Genomic DNA, 15,430 nt, shown 5'->3' with positions numbered 1-15,430 from the left:
TCACTCTGAAAGGTCACATGGCGTCTAATGTGCTGAGTAGGTTTCATAACCAACCGAGTCAGTGACACCCATTAAAAGCCTGTTGAATAATTTCTGTGTCATGTTCAGAATAAGGCCATTCAAGTCGCCTGCGGTTAAAGATGGACATCCAGGCGGCGTGAGGTAATCTTATTGAACAAACCGTATCGATCGCCTCTCCCATCAGATCTCACCACTCATCCCCATAATCCACGTCCACATCTGCGTTTTCCAAGTTTAACGTCCAACTTGCATCTCTCTGGGTGTGTGTTGGTGTAATCTAAGTTAGCGGCTCTGACTCTGCGGGTTTTGATCCGAGAGCTTCGCTTTACTTCTGTAATCCCGCCAACCGCCCATCTCCGTCTCCATCCCTCCCTGCATCCCTCCATCCAGGGGATTTGACTGCCATTAAGAGATGGCTTTTTGGTGTGTGCGCTGCGTCACAAACACACATATACGAGGCGAAGCTGGGCGGACGAAGCGTAAAAACACAACCGCAGCCTGAGAACCAGAAGCGTCCAGGAAGCTCGCTGGGTTATGCCGCCGGAGGTCTCCTGTGTGGACTGATATGGGAGGACAGGATGGACACGTGCATGGATATTTGGATTCTGACTTTTAACACACATGGATGCAACTGTCTGCGAAGATCTACAGGTCTGTCGCCTCCACTTGAGCTGTTCTTGGGTTTACCCAGGTTGTCGTGTGTATACATTCCATATACTTGCTTATTTCTACCTGTTGAAGCAGCTAAAACTTTCTCCAGAAAACTAGATCACCCCCAGATTTCCAGCCTCTGTCACACATTTAGACTTCAGCTCATCGTTAAGTGCTGCTGTGCTCTTTTTCTGCCGTTTCAGACCTCCGTTAATCCTGGCATGTCCCAGATGAGAGACTACAGTAATGACTGTCATCACTTTCACTGGTCAGTTTCAATCCCTTCAATCTCTGCTCTGTTTATATCGGCCAACTTTCCTCACACTGTTGCTCCCTGATGTAAAGACTTTAAGGTATTTTAAGGCTCTTAAAATAGAAGGTCTTCCTTCTACAACTGATTGATCAGGCTGAAAGGCTGAAGTTGAGCTAACGTGAACTGGATCGAAGGTGAAATCCTGGCCTCAGACAATACCTATTGTTGTGGGCTAATCTCTGATGTAAGCTGTTCTGTCTTAATCACATCATCGTTTCAACAGCAGCTGGACACTTTCAGTTCTTCACCAGTGTTCTTGTGCTGCTGCGAAAGTCTAAACACTGAGAAACTGATCTGCATGTTTGTTTGCTTTTTTTAATTTAGTGATATATTTCGTAGGTTTTTGGAACCTGAGGAGATCAACTTTCACAGTACAATATGTGCAAAATCCCATTGACCCACATACACAGGTGGAAAAAGATTCAGAGAAATGAAAATCCAATCACAACTCCATCAGTAGTGTCGTGCTGCTGCAAAAATGAAAAAGGTTATTTTCATTAAATTTATTGATATGTTTTGTAGGTTTTTGCAGATTGAGGAGGTTATCTGCAAAATCACTTTGACCCAGATAACCAGGAGGGAAACATTTGACCCTAAATACAGTAGTTTTATGAATATTATAGAAACATTTATAATACGAAAAAAGCTAAATTTGCTTGTGGATTAATCAAGTAGTTGTCGACTAGTAATTTACTTGTCGTTTTTGATTATCAGCTAATCAGTGAGTAATTTTTCAGGAAGAAAGTCAAGATTCTCTGATTCCAGCATCTTAAAATATGAATTTTTTCTGGTTTCTTTCCTCCTCTGTGACAGTAAACTGAATTGAGGACATCATCTTAGAAGTTTTTCACCATTTTCTGATATTTTATAGATGAAATAGCTAATTGATTAATCGATTTCAGTAATTTTTCAAGAGAAAAAGTAAAAATTCTGTGACTCCAGCATCTTAAATATGAATATTTTCTAATTTCTTTCCACCTCTGTGACAGCAAACTGAATTGAGGACATCATCTTGGGCTTTGAAAGACATTTTCCATCATTTTCTGACTTTTTATTCACCAAATAACTAATTGATTAATTGATTTAGGTAATTTGTCAAGAGAAAAAGTCTGAATTCTGTGACTCCAGCATCTTAAATGTGAACATTTTCTGTTTTTTTCTTCCTCTGTGACAATAAAATTAACATCTTGGGGTTGTGGACAAAATAGGACATTTGCCATCATGGCCTTTGGGAAGCACTTTTGGATATTTTTCACATTTTTCTGCCATTTTATAGATCAAACAACTAATCAGTTAATCAAGAAATTAACTGAATAAGTTTTTTAAAAGTGTTCTTGATTCTGGAAACATTTGAGAGAAGCTTTTGACTGTATCACATGATCTTCCTCAGCAGAATAACAAGACTAACGTCAAACTTAGGCAGAGAGCTAAATGCTAATATCAGCACCCAGTGCTAACATGCGACTGCTCAACAGGTCTGATGTTTAGTGTCTTTATTTAGCATGTACGCTGCTTAAATCTAGCTTTTTACTATGTAAATATGTCTATGTGGTAGTTTTGAGACACTGGAAGACACATCAGGAGTGAAATAATCAGTGAACACAACAGCTGAACATTTCTACCTTGAAACTACAACGTACTGATGACACAAAAGCACAGATTTCATACATAACAAACCTAAAGAACCAATCCTGATAACTTGTAGCGAGCTTTTAGCATCATTATTCGTCTGTGCAGTCTGTTCCAGCTTGAACATGTACAGATGAATTACTCCAGGAAGACGTCCTGCTATTGTGTAACATAAAGTAGTTTCAGTGTGTTTCAGTCGTAGGTGAGCTGGTGTGCTCGAACTGCAGCGTGTGATGGAGGAATGGGTGGAGAAAGACTTCCTAGATGTCCACATTCTAGAGGACTGAGCAGTGTAGTGTTATTTTCATGAAAAAACTACTAAATATGTAACTTCAATACACAGACACACAAGTTTTTAGAGTTCAGCTAAAGCTTCCTCAGCATCACAGCATCAACAAACCTTGTAGCAACTCAGCTGTTGAATTCTGCTCTCAGTTTCTGTTGCACTAAACAAAACAATATAGTCAAATCAGGGTGACAAATATTCATTTACATTCTGACAGTAAAAAAAGCCTATTTGTTAATAATGTCCACATCAAAAACCTGTATTTTACAGTTTCAGTTTTCATGTATTTAAATCAGCTAAAGATATCATTTTTCACATATATTTGCTGTTGCTTTCAAAGTTTTTACAATTTTTTTAATGTTACAAATATTCCAGCCTTTTTTAAAGTGTTTTGTTTTTGTCACCCAGGTTGTTTTTTTTGTTTGTTTTTGCAGTTTTAACCTTATATAACCATTTGTATCATATTTGCTACATGGGTTTCTGAGACCTCTATCTCATTAACATGATAAACAGTTAAATAAATAGGACAGAACTCGTTTTTGTTTCTAAAATCAACATTGTTGTGACCAAAAACTTGCCAAAACTATTTATTTATTTATTTATTTTATTGTGGATTTTGTTAAAAGGATTAATAAACATCTCAGTTCAAAAAAATTGAATTTTTGGCTATTTTTTGATGAGTCATGCTTCGCAAGGATAAACCATTTTTGTAGTTCAAATTTTCAACAGAAACTAGACAGTCATCAGTAAATATAGACATACCGTGGAGATCTAATTTCAGTGTTTGATTGCTTCAAAATATTAAAAATGTTCCATCCTGAGAGCTGTATTTCCAGTAAAAACATCAGTTTTCAGCAGATCTTAAAGCTTAGCTCATTCATTCCCCTCTCCTCATTTAAAAATTCAGTTCAACCAACAGTACAAGACCACTTGCTTTTAGCCATTTACCTCTTATGTGTCACTGTTTATAACTGCAATTTCTATTTGTTTTTACTATTATGTCCTCAGTGTTTTATATCTACCTGTTATGCTGCGTCTTAGCCAGGTGATTTTTATTTTCGTGTCGTCCTGTGGGTCAAAATTGACCCGTTTTAAAGTTTGAAAATATGGCAAAAAAATATATATTTTCACAGTTAAACTAATGATGTCCACATTTTCAACATTTTTAGGAAATCTTTGAACATTTTTTGGTGGAAAAAAAGAAATGTTAAAAGTGTTTCTTAAGAACATTTACATTTTTTGTAAATGTTCTTAAAGAAAATATTAGAAGTTTTGTTGATATATATGTAATCACTTTAGATATTTTTAGGAATTTTTTTGAATATTTTTAATCATTTTTAAGAAATATTTACAAGAATTTTCTTGCCAAATTTGGGGGATTTAAAAAAAAAAAACTTTCAAGGGAAACTTTTAAGGAATTATTGGAATTTTCTTCCTAAAGGTTTTGCAAATTTTCAGAAATTTGGGGAAGTTTTTTTGCTGAATTTTTGGATTTTTTTCAGACAAGGAAACAATATTTTTGGTGCCTGTAATTGGGGACAACAGGAGGGTTAATTGACCTACCTGGTTGAAATAAATAAATCAAACCTTCACTGGCCTGTGTGGTGAACTCTGTGTTCCCTCCCTGCAGTCTCTGTGCTGTGCCTGCTGCCTCAGGCGGTTCTGGCCCGCTGGGCTTGTGTTCGGGCCTGTCCGGCCTCCTGCTCCTGCACCCAGGAGAAGAGCTGCAGCGTTCTGTGCGACCGGTCCGCCCTGGCTGAGCTGCCCAAAGAGTTTCCCTGCGAGGCCTCGGCCATCAACCTGGACAAGAACCGGCTCAAGTTCCTGTCGGAGCGGGCCTTCGGTACGCTGCCCTCCCTCAAGTCCCTGTCTCTGGACCACAACAACATCTCCTTCATCACCCCCGGAGCCTTCAAGGTCTGCTCAGGATGTTTTCATACATAGTTACTGACTTGTTTACAGGAATTCATACAGAAAAAAGAATTCCATCTCAAACCATCACATTTTTAGAACATTTTCTACTTTTTCTGATTCACAGTTTTTCATAGCATAAAATATAGATGTTTATAAAGATATTTGTCAGATTGTACCTTGATTTATCAAATATTTTCGCACGTTGAAATTTGATTCTGTTTGAAATACAATATTTCAAGAAGTATTACAAATAAAAGCCTGAAATTTTCACTATTATTTCTCATCTCAACTTTGATTCAGAATCTTTACAAATATCCATATTATATGCTATTAAAATTTCAGGCAAATCAGTGAAATGCTTCTTAAATGTGAATACGATGATGTTATCTTAAGGTTTGATCCACATTTTTCATAATTTTCTGACATTTTATTCACGAAACATCAAATCGATTAATCGATTTAAGTATTTTTACAAGAGAAAAAGTCAAAACTCTCTGATTGCAGCTTCTTAAATATGAGTATTTTGGGGTTTCATTCTTCTTCTGTGACAATAAAATTAATATTGTGTTGTGGACAAAATAGGACATTTGTCATCTTGGGCTTTGGGTAGCATTTGTAGACATTTTTCACCATTTTCTGACATTTTATGGACAGAACAACTAATTGATGAATCAAGAAATTTGCTGACAGATATGTAGACAGTGAAAATAATCATTACTTGCAGTTCTAATATAAACACATAACACTTCTTTAAAAACAAAAGACAAAGATCAACCAAACAAATGCAGAAAAAAATAAAAAATATAATTTTTTATTCTTAACCATGCTGGCTGACAAATTTTTTAAACATTTTCTGCTCAATCATTCACCTGAATTTTTCATAGCATAAAATATAGATGTTTATAAAGATGCTTGTCAAATTTTAGACTGATGTTTTAAATATTTTCACATGTTGAATCAGTATTGCTGCAACTATCCTGATAAATATCCAGATTTTATGCTGTTAAAGTTTCAGGCAAATCCGAGAAATTGTTGTAAAAATATGATAATTTGAGATGAATTGAGCAAAGGAAAACTGGAAAATTAGTTTGATTGTAGAAATAGCTAATGTTTGTGACTTATGTGTTACTTTTGTGACATATAAAATCCCATCTTTAAATGCATAATATTATATAAAGAAACAGCTCAATTTGAAATATGTGGAGGATAAAAACCTTCCAGTGCTCAAAATGTTAGTAATCAGTCTGCGTACAATAACAAAAGTAAGACTGTCTTAGCTTATTTACCAGAAATCTGTGCATTTTGCTGTTTTTTCTGAACCCTTGGTGCACAAAAGTGTCCGTTAGGTTTGAGTAAACCTAATCCTGATTGACAGAACTCTTTAAAAAATACATTTTTTTCAAAAAATTCTTAATTCTTACCATGGATAAGTGTTCTTTGGGGCTGTTTGGGAGGAGCAAAAAAAAAAAAAGGGGCAGATTTGAACCTATTATTGTTTGCTTATTGCTTTTATTGCTTCTGCCAGTAGTCTGTAGGTGTCTGGTTTGTATTACCTGAGAAATAAGGCGAACATTTCTTTCATTATACACTATATTGCCAAAAGTATTTGCTCACCCATCCAAATAATCAGAATCAGGTGTTCCAATCACTTCCATGTCCACAGGTGTATAAAATCAAGCACCTAGACATGCAGACTGCTTTTACAAACATTTGTGAAAGAATGAGTCGCTCTCAGGAGCTCAGTGAATTCCAGCGTGGAACTGTGATAGGATGCCACCTGTGCAACAAATCCAGTCGTGACATTTCCTGGCTCCTAAATATTCCACAGTCAACTGTCAGCTGTATTATAAGAAAGTGGAAGTGTGTGGGAATGACAGCAACTCAGCCACCAAGTGGTAGGCCACGTAAACTGATGGAGCGGGGTCAGTGGATGCTGAGGAGCATAGTGCCAAGAGGTCACCAACTTTCTGCAGAGTCAATCACTACAGACCTTCAAACTTCATGTGGCCTTCAGATTAGCTCAAGAACAGTGCTTCAGCAGAGAGCTTCATGGAATGGGTTTCCATGGCCCAGCAGCTGCATCCAAGCCATACATCACCAAGTGCAATGCAAAGCGTCGGATGCAGTGGTGTAAAGCACGCCACCACTGGACTCTGGAGCAGTGGAGATACCTTCTCTGGAGTGACCAATCGTGCTTCTCCATCTGGCAATCTGATGAACTAGTCTGGGTTTGGCGGCTGCCAGGAGAACGATACTTGTTGGACTGCATTGTGCCAAGTGTAAAGTTTGGTGGAGGGGGGATTATGGTGTGGGGTTGTTTTTCAGGAGCTGGGCTTGACCCCTTAGTTCCAGTGAAAGGAACTCTGAATGCTTCAGCATACCAAGACATTTTGGACAATTCCATGCTCCCAACTTTGTGGGAACAGTTTGGAGCTGGTCCTTCCTCTTCCAACATGACTGTGCACCAGTGCACAAAGCAAGGTCCATAAAGACATGGATGACAGAGTCTGGTGTGGATGAACTTGACTGGCCTCCACAGAGTCCTGACTTCAACCCCATAGAACACCTTTGGGATGAATTAGAGCAGAGACTGAGAGCCAGACCTTCTGGTCCAACATCAGTGTGTGACCTCACAAATGTGCTTCTGGAAGAATGGTCAAAAATTCCCATAAACACACTCCTAAACCTTGTGGACAGCCTTCCCAGAAGAGTTGAAGCTGTTCTAGCTGCAAAGGGTGGACCGACATCATATTGAACCCTATGGATTAGGAATGGGATGTCACTTATGTTCATATGTGAGTCAAGGCAGGTGAGCGAATACTTTTGACAATATAGTGTATGTGACTTGGGGGAGATTATTTGCATTTACCTTCAACAAGATGAATGTAGAGCAGTTTAACATCAAAAACATGCTTCTGTTGAAGCTTTACTTATTCTACTGAGGGCTTGAAAGCTGAACATGTTGCATTTTAAGAAAACACATGAGAACTACAATTTCTTTTTTGTTTTCTTACATAATCTGACCACTGCACCTGGTATATTTTTTGCAAGTTTTTGTCAAGGCGCGTAGAATAAAGTGACTTTAATGAACTATCACAATTAAGCTAAGATTTGGTTCTGTTTTTAAGATAAGATAAAATCAACTTTACTTAAACAAAGGTTAATGAAATATACAGAATCACAGAGAGGTTAGTAATTAAATGGAAATCACAAAAAATACAAGAATACAATGAACACAAAGTACAAAATGCTAAAAAACAAAACAAAAAATGAATATCAACAACAAAACACTTTTTTTTTTAATCGTAGTTGTCCAAGGACCTTGGGATAGTTAAAAATCCAACAATTTATAGTTTCTTGCTCTGATAAATGCAGAAATTTGAGCCATTTTGAAAAGATAACATTCCTTACAAAGCTGGATTTTGGAATTCAGAGAATTAAAAGAAAATTTTCAATCAAGATCTACGCTAGAACCCAGTCAACGGTTTCTTGAACCAAATTTAGTTTTTTGTTCTAACCTGTAAAAAAACAAACAAACAACAAAAAAAAACCCAAATCCACTGCAAAACTCTGATGTGAATTGTGAGAATTGTTCTCTCTGAAGGCAGCTTTGGTTCACCAGCACCTTGTGAAACTAAACACTGTTAACAAACTGTGCTGCAGGGCCTGGCCAACCTGGTGGAGCTGAAGATGGCGCACAACGAGTACATCAGCTACCTCCACACACGAACCTTCACGGGGCTGAAGAAGCTGGTGCGCCTGGATCTGTCCGACTGCAACCTCTTCAACATCCCCGACCGCATCTTCATCGAGCAGACGGCGCTGAAGGAGCTGCTCTGCTTCCAGAACAACTTCAGGAGGATCCCGGGAGCCATCCGAGGCATGGAGAACCTGACTCACATCTACCTGGAGAGGAACAAGATCGAGGCGGTGGCCTACAACTCCCTGCTGGGCCTCGGCAGCCTCAGGTTAGTCACAACAGGAAGGAGCTCCGCTACAGTTAATGTGTTCATAAAGCTACTATCAGCAGTCTGACTGTGGATAAAGCATAAACGTACAAGTAGAGGGGTTATTCTGTGATTTAGGATGATAAATATAGTTACTTTGAATAGTTAGAAGCGTTATTGTTGTTATAATGCAGCATAAGAGAGCAACACAATGAAATTTTGAAGGTATTTCCTGAATAAAATGTGTGCAAAATGGAAAGTCTTTTAAAAACCTCGTAAAAAAAAAAAACAAGTATAAAAAGACATTACAGAAAATTGATTAAATATGTAAAATGTCTGTGCTAACATGGAAAATGATGACATAATTATCTGATTAGTTATCGGTTTAGTTATGCTCATGAAAATGAATGTGTGCATTATTGTTTGAAATAGTCTCCAGGAATCCATTAGTTTTAAAACTGGTTCAGAAGCGTTTCTAAAGTCCCAAGACTCTTAAAGGAAAATGTGTTCATGTGGATGCAGCCTTAGGGACAAAAAAAAGACCATAAATAACTCACTGCTGCTTTAAGATTGCTGCTGTGGGTGTCAATATAATAATAACTGAAGGGGAAACAACCTCTACACACTTACTGTTCTCATCTGGAGTCAAAAATGCAACACTGAGTAAAAAAAAAAAGGAAATGTAAGGACTTCAGAGGTGTGTTTGGAAATTGGACAAATGTTTCCTTTCCTTTTACTTTTTACTTACTGGCAAACAAAATGTGCATTAATCCCATACAAATGCATTGCTTCCTCCTAATCACGTGTGAAAAGTGGTTGGTTCTTGATATTATTGACGCTTTACAAGATTAAATTCTATTTTTGTGGCATCTTCGGAAGGAACAAATTGACTTGAGTCACTACTATTGTGAATAGTTTTGTATTTTTCAGGGGATTTGTTCACCAGAAGAAAAATGTAGAGTAACACAAACCTCAATCCTTTATAAGATGCTGTTGCATAATTCAGTGTTTGGTCTTTGGTGTTTTCATTCCACCTGCAAATAAGGCTGAAAGAGGAAGTTAGTCGCTCTTATTGTGAAAAGCTCACCTTAACCTATACAATCCCAAAACTTGAAGTTGTGTTGGAAAAGCATGCTTTCTGTTAAAAAAAAATCACCAAAATGACACAATTTATCAAAGCCAGAAACAGGAAAAACTGAAAAAGTCCGCAGATTTCCAATGGTCATTAAACTAGTCATGCGTGATTTGCAGTTCCATCAGGGAAAAAAAACAAGTCTGAGCTTAAAAGTTAGTTATTTTATCAAAATCACTTTATTCTATGTGTGCCATTGAAAAATTTGCCCCCAAAACTTTGCTTCAAACACTAAAAGCTTCTTTGCTCCTCAGTGCATCTGAGAAACCACGACAGACACAGCTGTCAGATTAAAAAATATTCAGTTAAGATTCCAGATTAGACAAGTATTGAAACAAAGTAGAGAGACTGAGAAGAAATTTAAACATAGTCTGTAGAGTTTGTGAACATGTCCTGTTGTGAGCAAACGTTTCCAGAAACTTGTAAAGATCATAAATATCATGGCAGTCTTGAATTTCAAATGATTTCTTTAACTCCGCATTTTCTATGATGGAATCACTGAAACCCATAAATCTTTGTCACAAAAAACAATCATTTTCACAAGCATTTGGATTCTTTTTATTACTGGTCTTCTGGAAACATGACAATTATCAGTTTCAAAGCTGTTTTGATCAAATTTTCTTAGTGACATGACCTTTGAACTTCTTGTGAGTGATTACGATTGACTACAGCTGCTGACTCTTCTGAGACACAATTCACGACTGTAAATAGTTGTAATGTAGAGCCACCACTTTCTTTCAGTATTGGTAACACATGTGGATGCTTGAAAACATGTTGGACATGTTGAATCCAGAATTATAACTTTTGCTTTTTCTTTTCTTTTATGATCTCATATATATGTTGTACTGCACAGAAGACATTTTAGGTAAATATGCAGAAATTTGCCATATCAACTGTCTGAACCTCAAAACCTCTCGATGAGTTTGAAATATGCGTTATCTGAACAATTAATCACCTCAATTATGCCATTTGCCAAAGCCAGAAACTGTAAAAACAAAGAAAAAACTAAAAGGAATGGACAGATTTTCAACTTTCAAATGATAACCACGTGGGTTGTGCAGTACAGTCACAAAAAGCAACTAAATCCAAGCTTTAAATTGTGACATTTCACCCAAATCATTTTATTCTATGTGCAATAGAAGAGAGATTTGCGCCAAGTTTTGTAAGAAACAAAGAATTCTCATTCAGAGACTAATCACATAAACTGAGAGTGAGAGCAAAGAAAAAAACCCTCAATTGAGCAATAAAATCAATGCAGCATGGCTTACAAACAGTAAACAGAGGAGCAAGTTGTTGGAGGACACATTCAGCATGGTGAAATCGTTCTAAAGTTGAAGTGCAGTGAAAAACACAGAACTTATGGAGGTGGTAAAAGTAGTAAAATATCTCTAGAATGCAATCACGCATTTTTTCCAGTGTTGGTGACACCTGTGAGCACTGGGACGAATGTTATACACACTAATTCCAAGGTTTTGACATTTTTTGTAAAATAAATAATCAAAGAAAACCCACTTTCATTTCTTTCCATGGTTTATGACTTTATAACTTTGGTTTGTTTTACTGTCTACATGAGTTCCCTCCATTTCTAGTCATGGTTGTTCTGTTTCCATAGAGGTGCAGGACTTTATATTGCACTGAAAAATATGGAAAAATGTTCAGTTCAGAAAATCAAACTCCTCAGTTTAGTCCTTTAAACTTCTCCATCTGTCTCAGGTACCTGAACCTGCAGGAGAACCGCATCAATGTGATCCATGACCAGGCCTTCCAGGACCTCGTTCGGTTGGAGAACTTCTACCTCAACGACAACCTGCTGTCTGATCTGCCCCGGCTCGCCTTCAGAGGCCTCAGCCGCCTCAAGATGCTCAACCTGGGGGGCAACCAGCTCATCAACGTGTCCCGGACCTGGTTCAGCGACCTGGTGGAGCTGGAGGTGCTGTACCTGGACCGGAACCAGCTGCTGTACATCGAGGAGGGCACCTTCGAGAACCTGACCAGCCTGATCACGCTGCACCTGAACAGCAACAACCTCACCACCCTGCCCTTCCCCGTCTTCCAGCCCATCTACTTCCTGGGCCGCCTGTACCTCTTCAGGAACCCCTGGGAGTGCGACTGCTCCCTGGAGTGGCTTAAGGAGTGGATGGAGAGCTACAAGCTGGTCCGGGACATCCCCTGCGCCTCGCCGTCCTCCGTGTCCGGACTCGACCTGAGCGAGGTGGTCTTCACCAAGGTGAACGGGACCTGCTTGGACCCCGGGGAGCTCAACCTGACCACGGCGTCCTCGGAGATCGCCTCCACCACCGAGAACCGCTTCAACAGCCTCATCTCCAAGCTGCTGCAGCAGGAGCTCCGGGAGGAGATGGGCAACGGGACCGAGAGCCTCCGAAACGGGACCCTGCTGGAGCCCGAGGAGGGGCAGCTTTCTGCTGGAGGTCAGCGGAGCCTCTGGAGCCCTTCGCTTCTCTGGTCCACTGTGGTCGTCTTTGGCTTGTCTGGCCTGCCAGATGTTCATTTCTGTCTTTATAGCACTTGAGCCAACATGGAGAAACGAAGGTAAAAGATGTTTTTATTCACACAAGCAAGTGTGAAAGAATATTCCTCAGTGCAAGTGTGGATACCTGTGTGAGTCTGCGCTGCCAAATGTAGGATTTTGGGAGTTTTTTTGCTGCTGGAAAGTGTGTTAAAGTGAATATTTTCAGCTGGCGTTCACATGGGCTGCTGATACTCAATAATCTGTGCTATTTGCAGATGAAATACTTACATAAGAGTTCACAAACAGCGATGCCAAAGCTGTGCGGTTGCAGGATTCATTCGTTTCTACAATTACAGTGGCGGGTGTTGATTTCAAGTTGTGATGAAAATGTAAATGTTGCATAATGCTCCACTTTAATTAATATTATGTAATATTCATAGCATTACATAGTCTGTTAGGAGTGTATTTATTTTTTTTGTATTTTCATTCACATCTATGTGTAAAGTTGAAGGAGATAAGAGCTCCTGTAGTTATCTCCTAAACAGATGTCCTCTCTGCTCGTTTCCATTCATTCAGCTCTAAATGTAGGCTCTGCAGCTTTTCCATAAATGCATTAATCTTCTTATTGCATGCGGCTCAGTGTCGTCGCTGCTTGTGTGTGCTGATGAAGGGACTCTCTCGTTGCTTTTTGCCTCCTATGGACGGACCGGTTCCCCCTTATGGACTCTCTCTATACTGGGAGTGTGCTGGGTGTGATGGCCATATGTCAGGCTGTGGATGGGGGAGGGAAGAGTGTCGGAGCATCTTGCTGGGATAAGAAAAGCTTTCAGGAACATTATATCGTTCTATATATACAGATATATACATATAAATATCACACAGTTAAGTTACAAATCATTCTTACCCATGCCAAATTTTGATTTATATTGAATTGTTCTTCAACAAATAGGTTTGTTTTTGACTTAAAATGACATAAGTGATAAACAGCCATTTTCACAAAAATGTACCATGAAATTTTAGGTATTATTTACATTTGACTAGTAACTGACTAGAGAACAACTGCATTACGAGTTCTCAGTTTGTATGAAAGAACTCCAGAACATGATACACTGTAAAAAAAAAAAAAAAAAAAAAAAGAGGAACTTTGTAAAATGTTTTTTGGAAAAAAAAATGTATGGGTATTTTGCAGATTTGTCCCTGTTTTGTTAAATTACAGATAATAATCAGTAAAATTCCAGAAAAAAGTATTAATTTACATGTTAACCCTAAAAGAAACCCTGCCAAACCTATAAATAACGTCCATATCGAAGATCAGTATTTTTACAGATCTTTTGCAATGTTTTACTGTATTTGAATCAGCAAGATTATTATTTTACAGCTATTTACTGTTATTTGAAAGAAAAATGAATGATAATTTTTGAAATGTTATTTTACAGATTTTCCCATTTAAAAAAAACAAACTACAGATTGTCTTGTGAAATTGCAGAAAAAAGTGTTCATTTATATGTTGAATGAAAAAAAAACATGTCCACCTCAAAATTCTAGAGTTTTATGAGTACAAATATTTGTCAGCTACAATGTGCCACCATAAAATGACACAGTTTTACTGTGATTGAATTATTCCAAATATAATTACATGCATTTTTCCTCATTTTTATAGTAATATTTTTCACATTATTTTCTTTACAGCCTTCTAAGCATTTCAGTATTCTAATGTATCTCTCTCATATGTATATATATATATATATATATATATATATATATATATATATATATATATATATATGTGTGTATAAATACATATATATATACACATATACACATATACACACACACACACACACACACACACATATATATGTACGTGTGTGTGTGTGTGTGTGTGTGTGTGTGTGTGTGTGTGTGTGTGTGTGTGTGTGTGTGTGTGTGTGTGTGTGTGTGTGTGTGTGTGTGTGTGTGTGTGTGTGTGTGTGTGTGTGTGTGTTTGTGTGTGTGTGTGTGTGTTTATTTGGTTTATTTTTTTGCACAACAAGCTCACTAAGTTCTTTGGTTTTATGTATCACAGTTGACTAGCATTACAAAAGAATGCTGAAAAACATGTTAGAAATTACCAGAACCGTTTGGAACAAGAGCTGCAGTTTCTCAAATTTTCAAGGAATAATATATGACAGCATTTTCAGTAAAATGAAAAACAGGAAAATTAAAATATATCACTAAAACCACCTTTAGTGAGTTTTTAAGTCATTTCTAACCAGAAGAAATAAATAAAATAAATCAAAATTTGGCATTGGTATGAATTTTGGACTTAACTTTAAATAAATATAATATATACACTATATATCTGACAAAGGATGTCCCTGTCGCCGCTGCTTTCTTTAACCCTGGTGAATGTAAGTAGTTTGGTCAGATGGCCAGTTGATCCAGTCCAGTGGTGTTATTTGACACAATGCTCTGTCACACGATATATTTTTCTAAATAAAAATCATTCCTGATGAACTTTTGACATGCCTGCGCAGTGACTCCTTTCAGCTGAGCGGCTGACCCGGTTCAGCGCCGGTTAATCTGCCCGTTAATGTGGGATTAGACTGAGACTAAGACTGGATGCTGCACCTCATCGCTCTCATTTACTGTCCTGCAGCTGACTTCATTCTGCACCACAGCAGAGGCATGATGGAGGAGGAAAGTCTTTCATTTATCTGTGTCAACTGCAACGACAGAGATGTGTGTTGAGCTACTGTGCTGAGAAATACTATTTATAAGAAAAAGAGGTCAGGAGACAGTGTAATTTAGATGTGTTTATGAGTTTATAGGAAAAAACAACACAGACCTAAGTAAAGACAACTCATTTTGTAGTTTATAGTACAAAATTTTCTGTAAATTTGAGAAATTTTTCCAGCTTTCAGACAAATTTCATTCTTTAGATTATGTTTGCAGGTACTTCAGGTAATAAACTGACTCCCCATTATCCCTGTAATTGTGACTAAACTGTATTTTCCTGGAAACAATCGGACCTGTGAAAATACAGTGAAAATCCCTCAGCATGATTCATGATTAGAGGCATTGTTTT

General features: G+C 37.8%; 1 protein-coding gene across 1 annotated transcript; it reads left to right on the top strand.

Annotated features, from left to right (window-relative positions):
* Nucleotides 1–290: 290 nt before the first annotated feature.
* On the top strand, nt 291–14,105 carry nyx (nyctalopin). Its single transcript, XM_055014955.1, has 5 exons — nt 291–672; nt 876–940; nt 4,531–4,817; nt 8,478–8,782; nt 11,607–14,105. The coding sequence occupies exons 2-5, from the start codon at nt 919–921 to the stop codon at nt 12,421–12,423; spliced, it is 1,431 nt and encodes a 476-aa protein (XP_054870930.1). The 5' UTR covers nt 291–672; nt 876–918; the 3' UTR covers nt 12,424–14,105.
* The last annotated feature ends 1,325 nt before the right edge of the window (nt 14,106–15,430 follow it).

The sequence above is a fragment of the Amphiprion ocellaris genome, chromosome 11, assembly GCF_022539595.1.
Source record: "Amphiprion ocellaris isolate individual 3 ecotype Okinawa chromosome 11, ASM2253959v1, whole genome shotgun sequence".
Lineage (NCBI taxonomy): Eukaryota > Metazoa > Chordata > Actinopteri > Pomacentridae > Amphiprion > Amphiprion ocellaris.
Note: the sequence above shows the minus strand (reverse complement) of the source record. Positions and strands in the feature narration are given on the sequence as shown.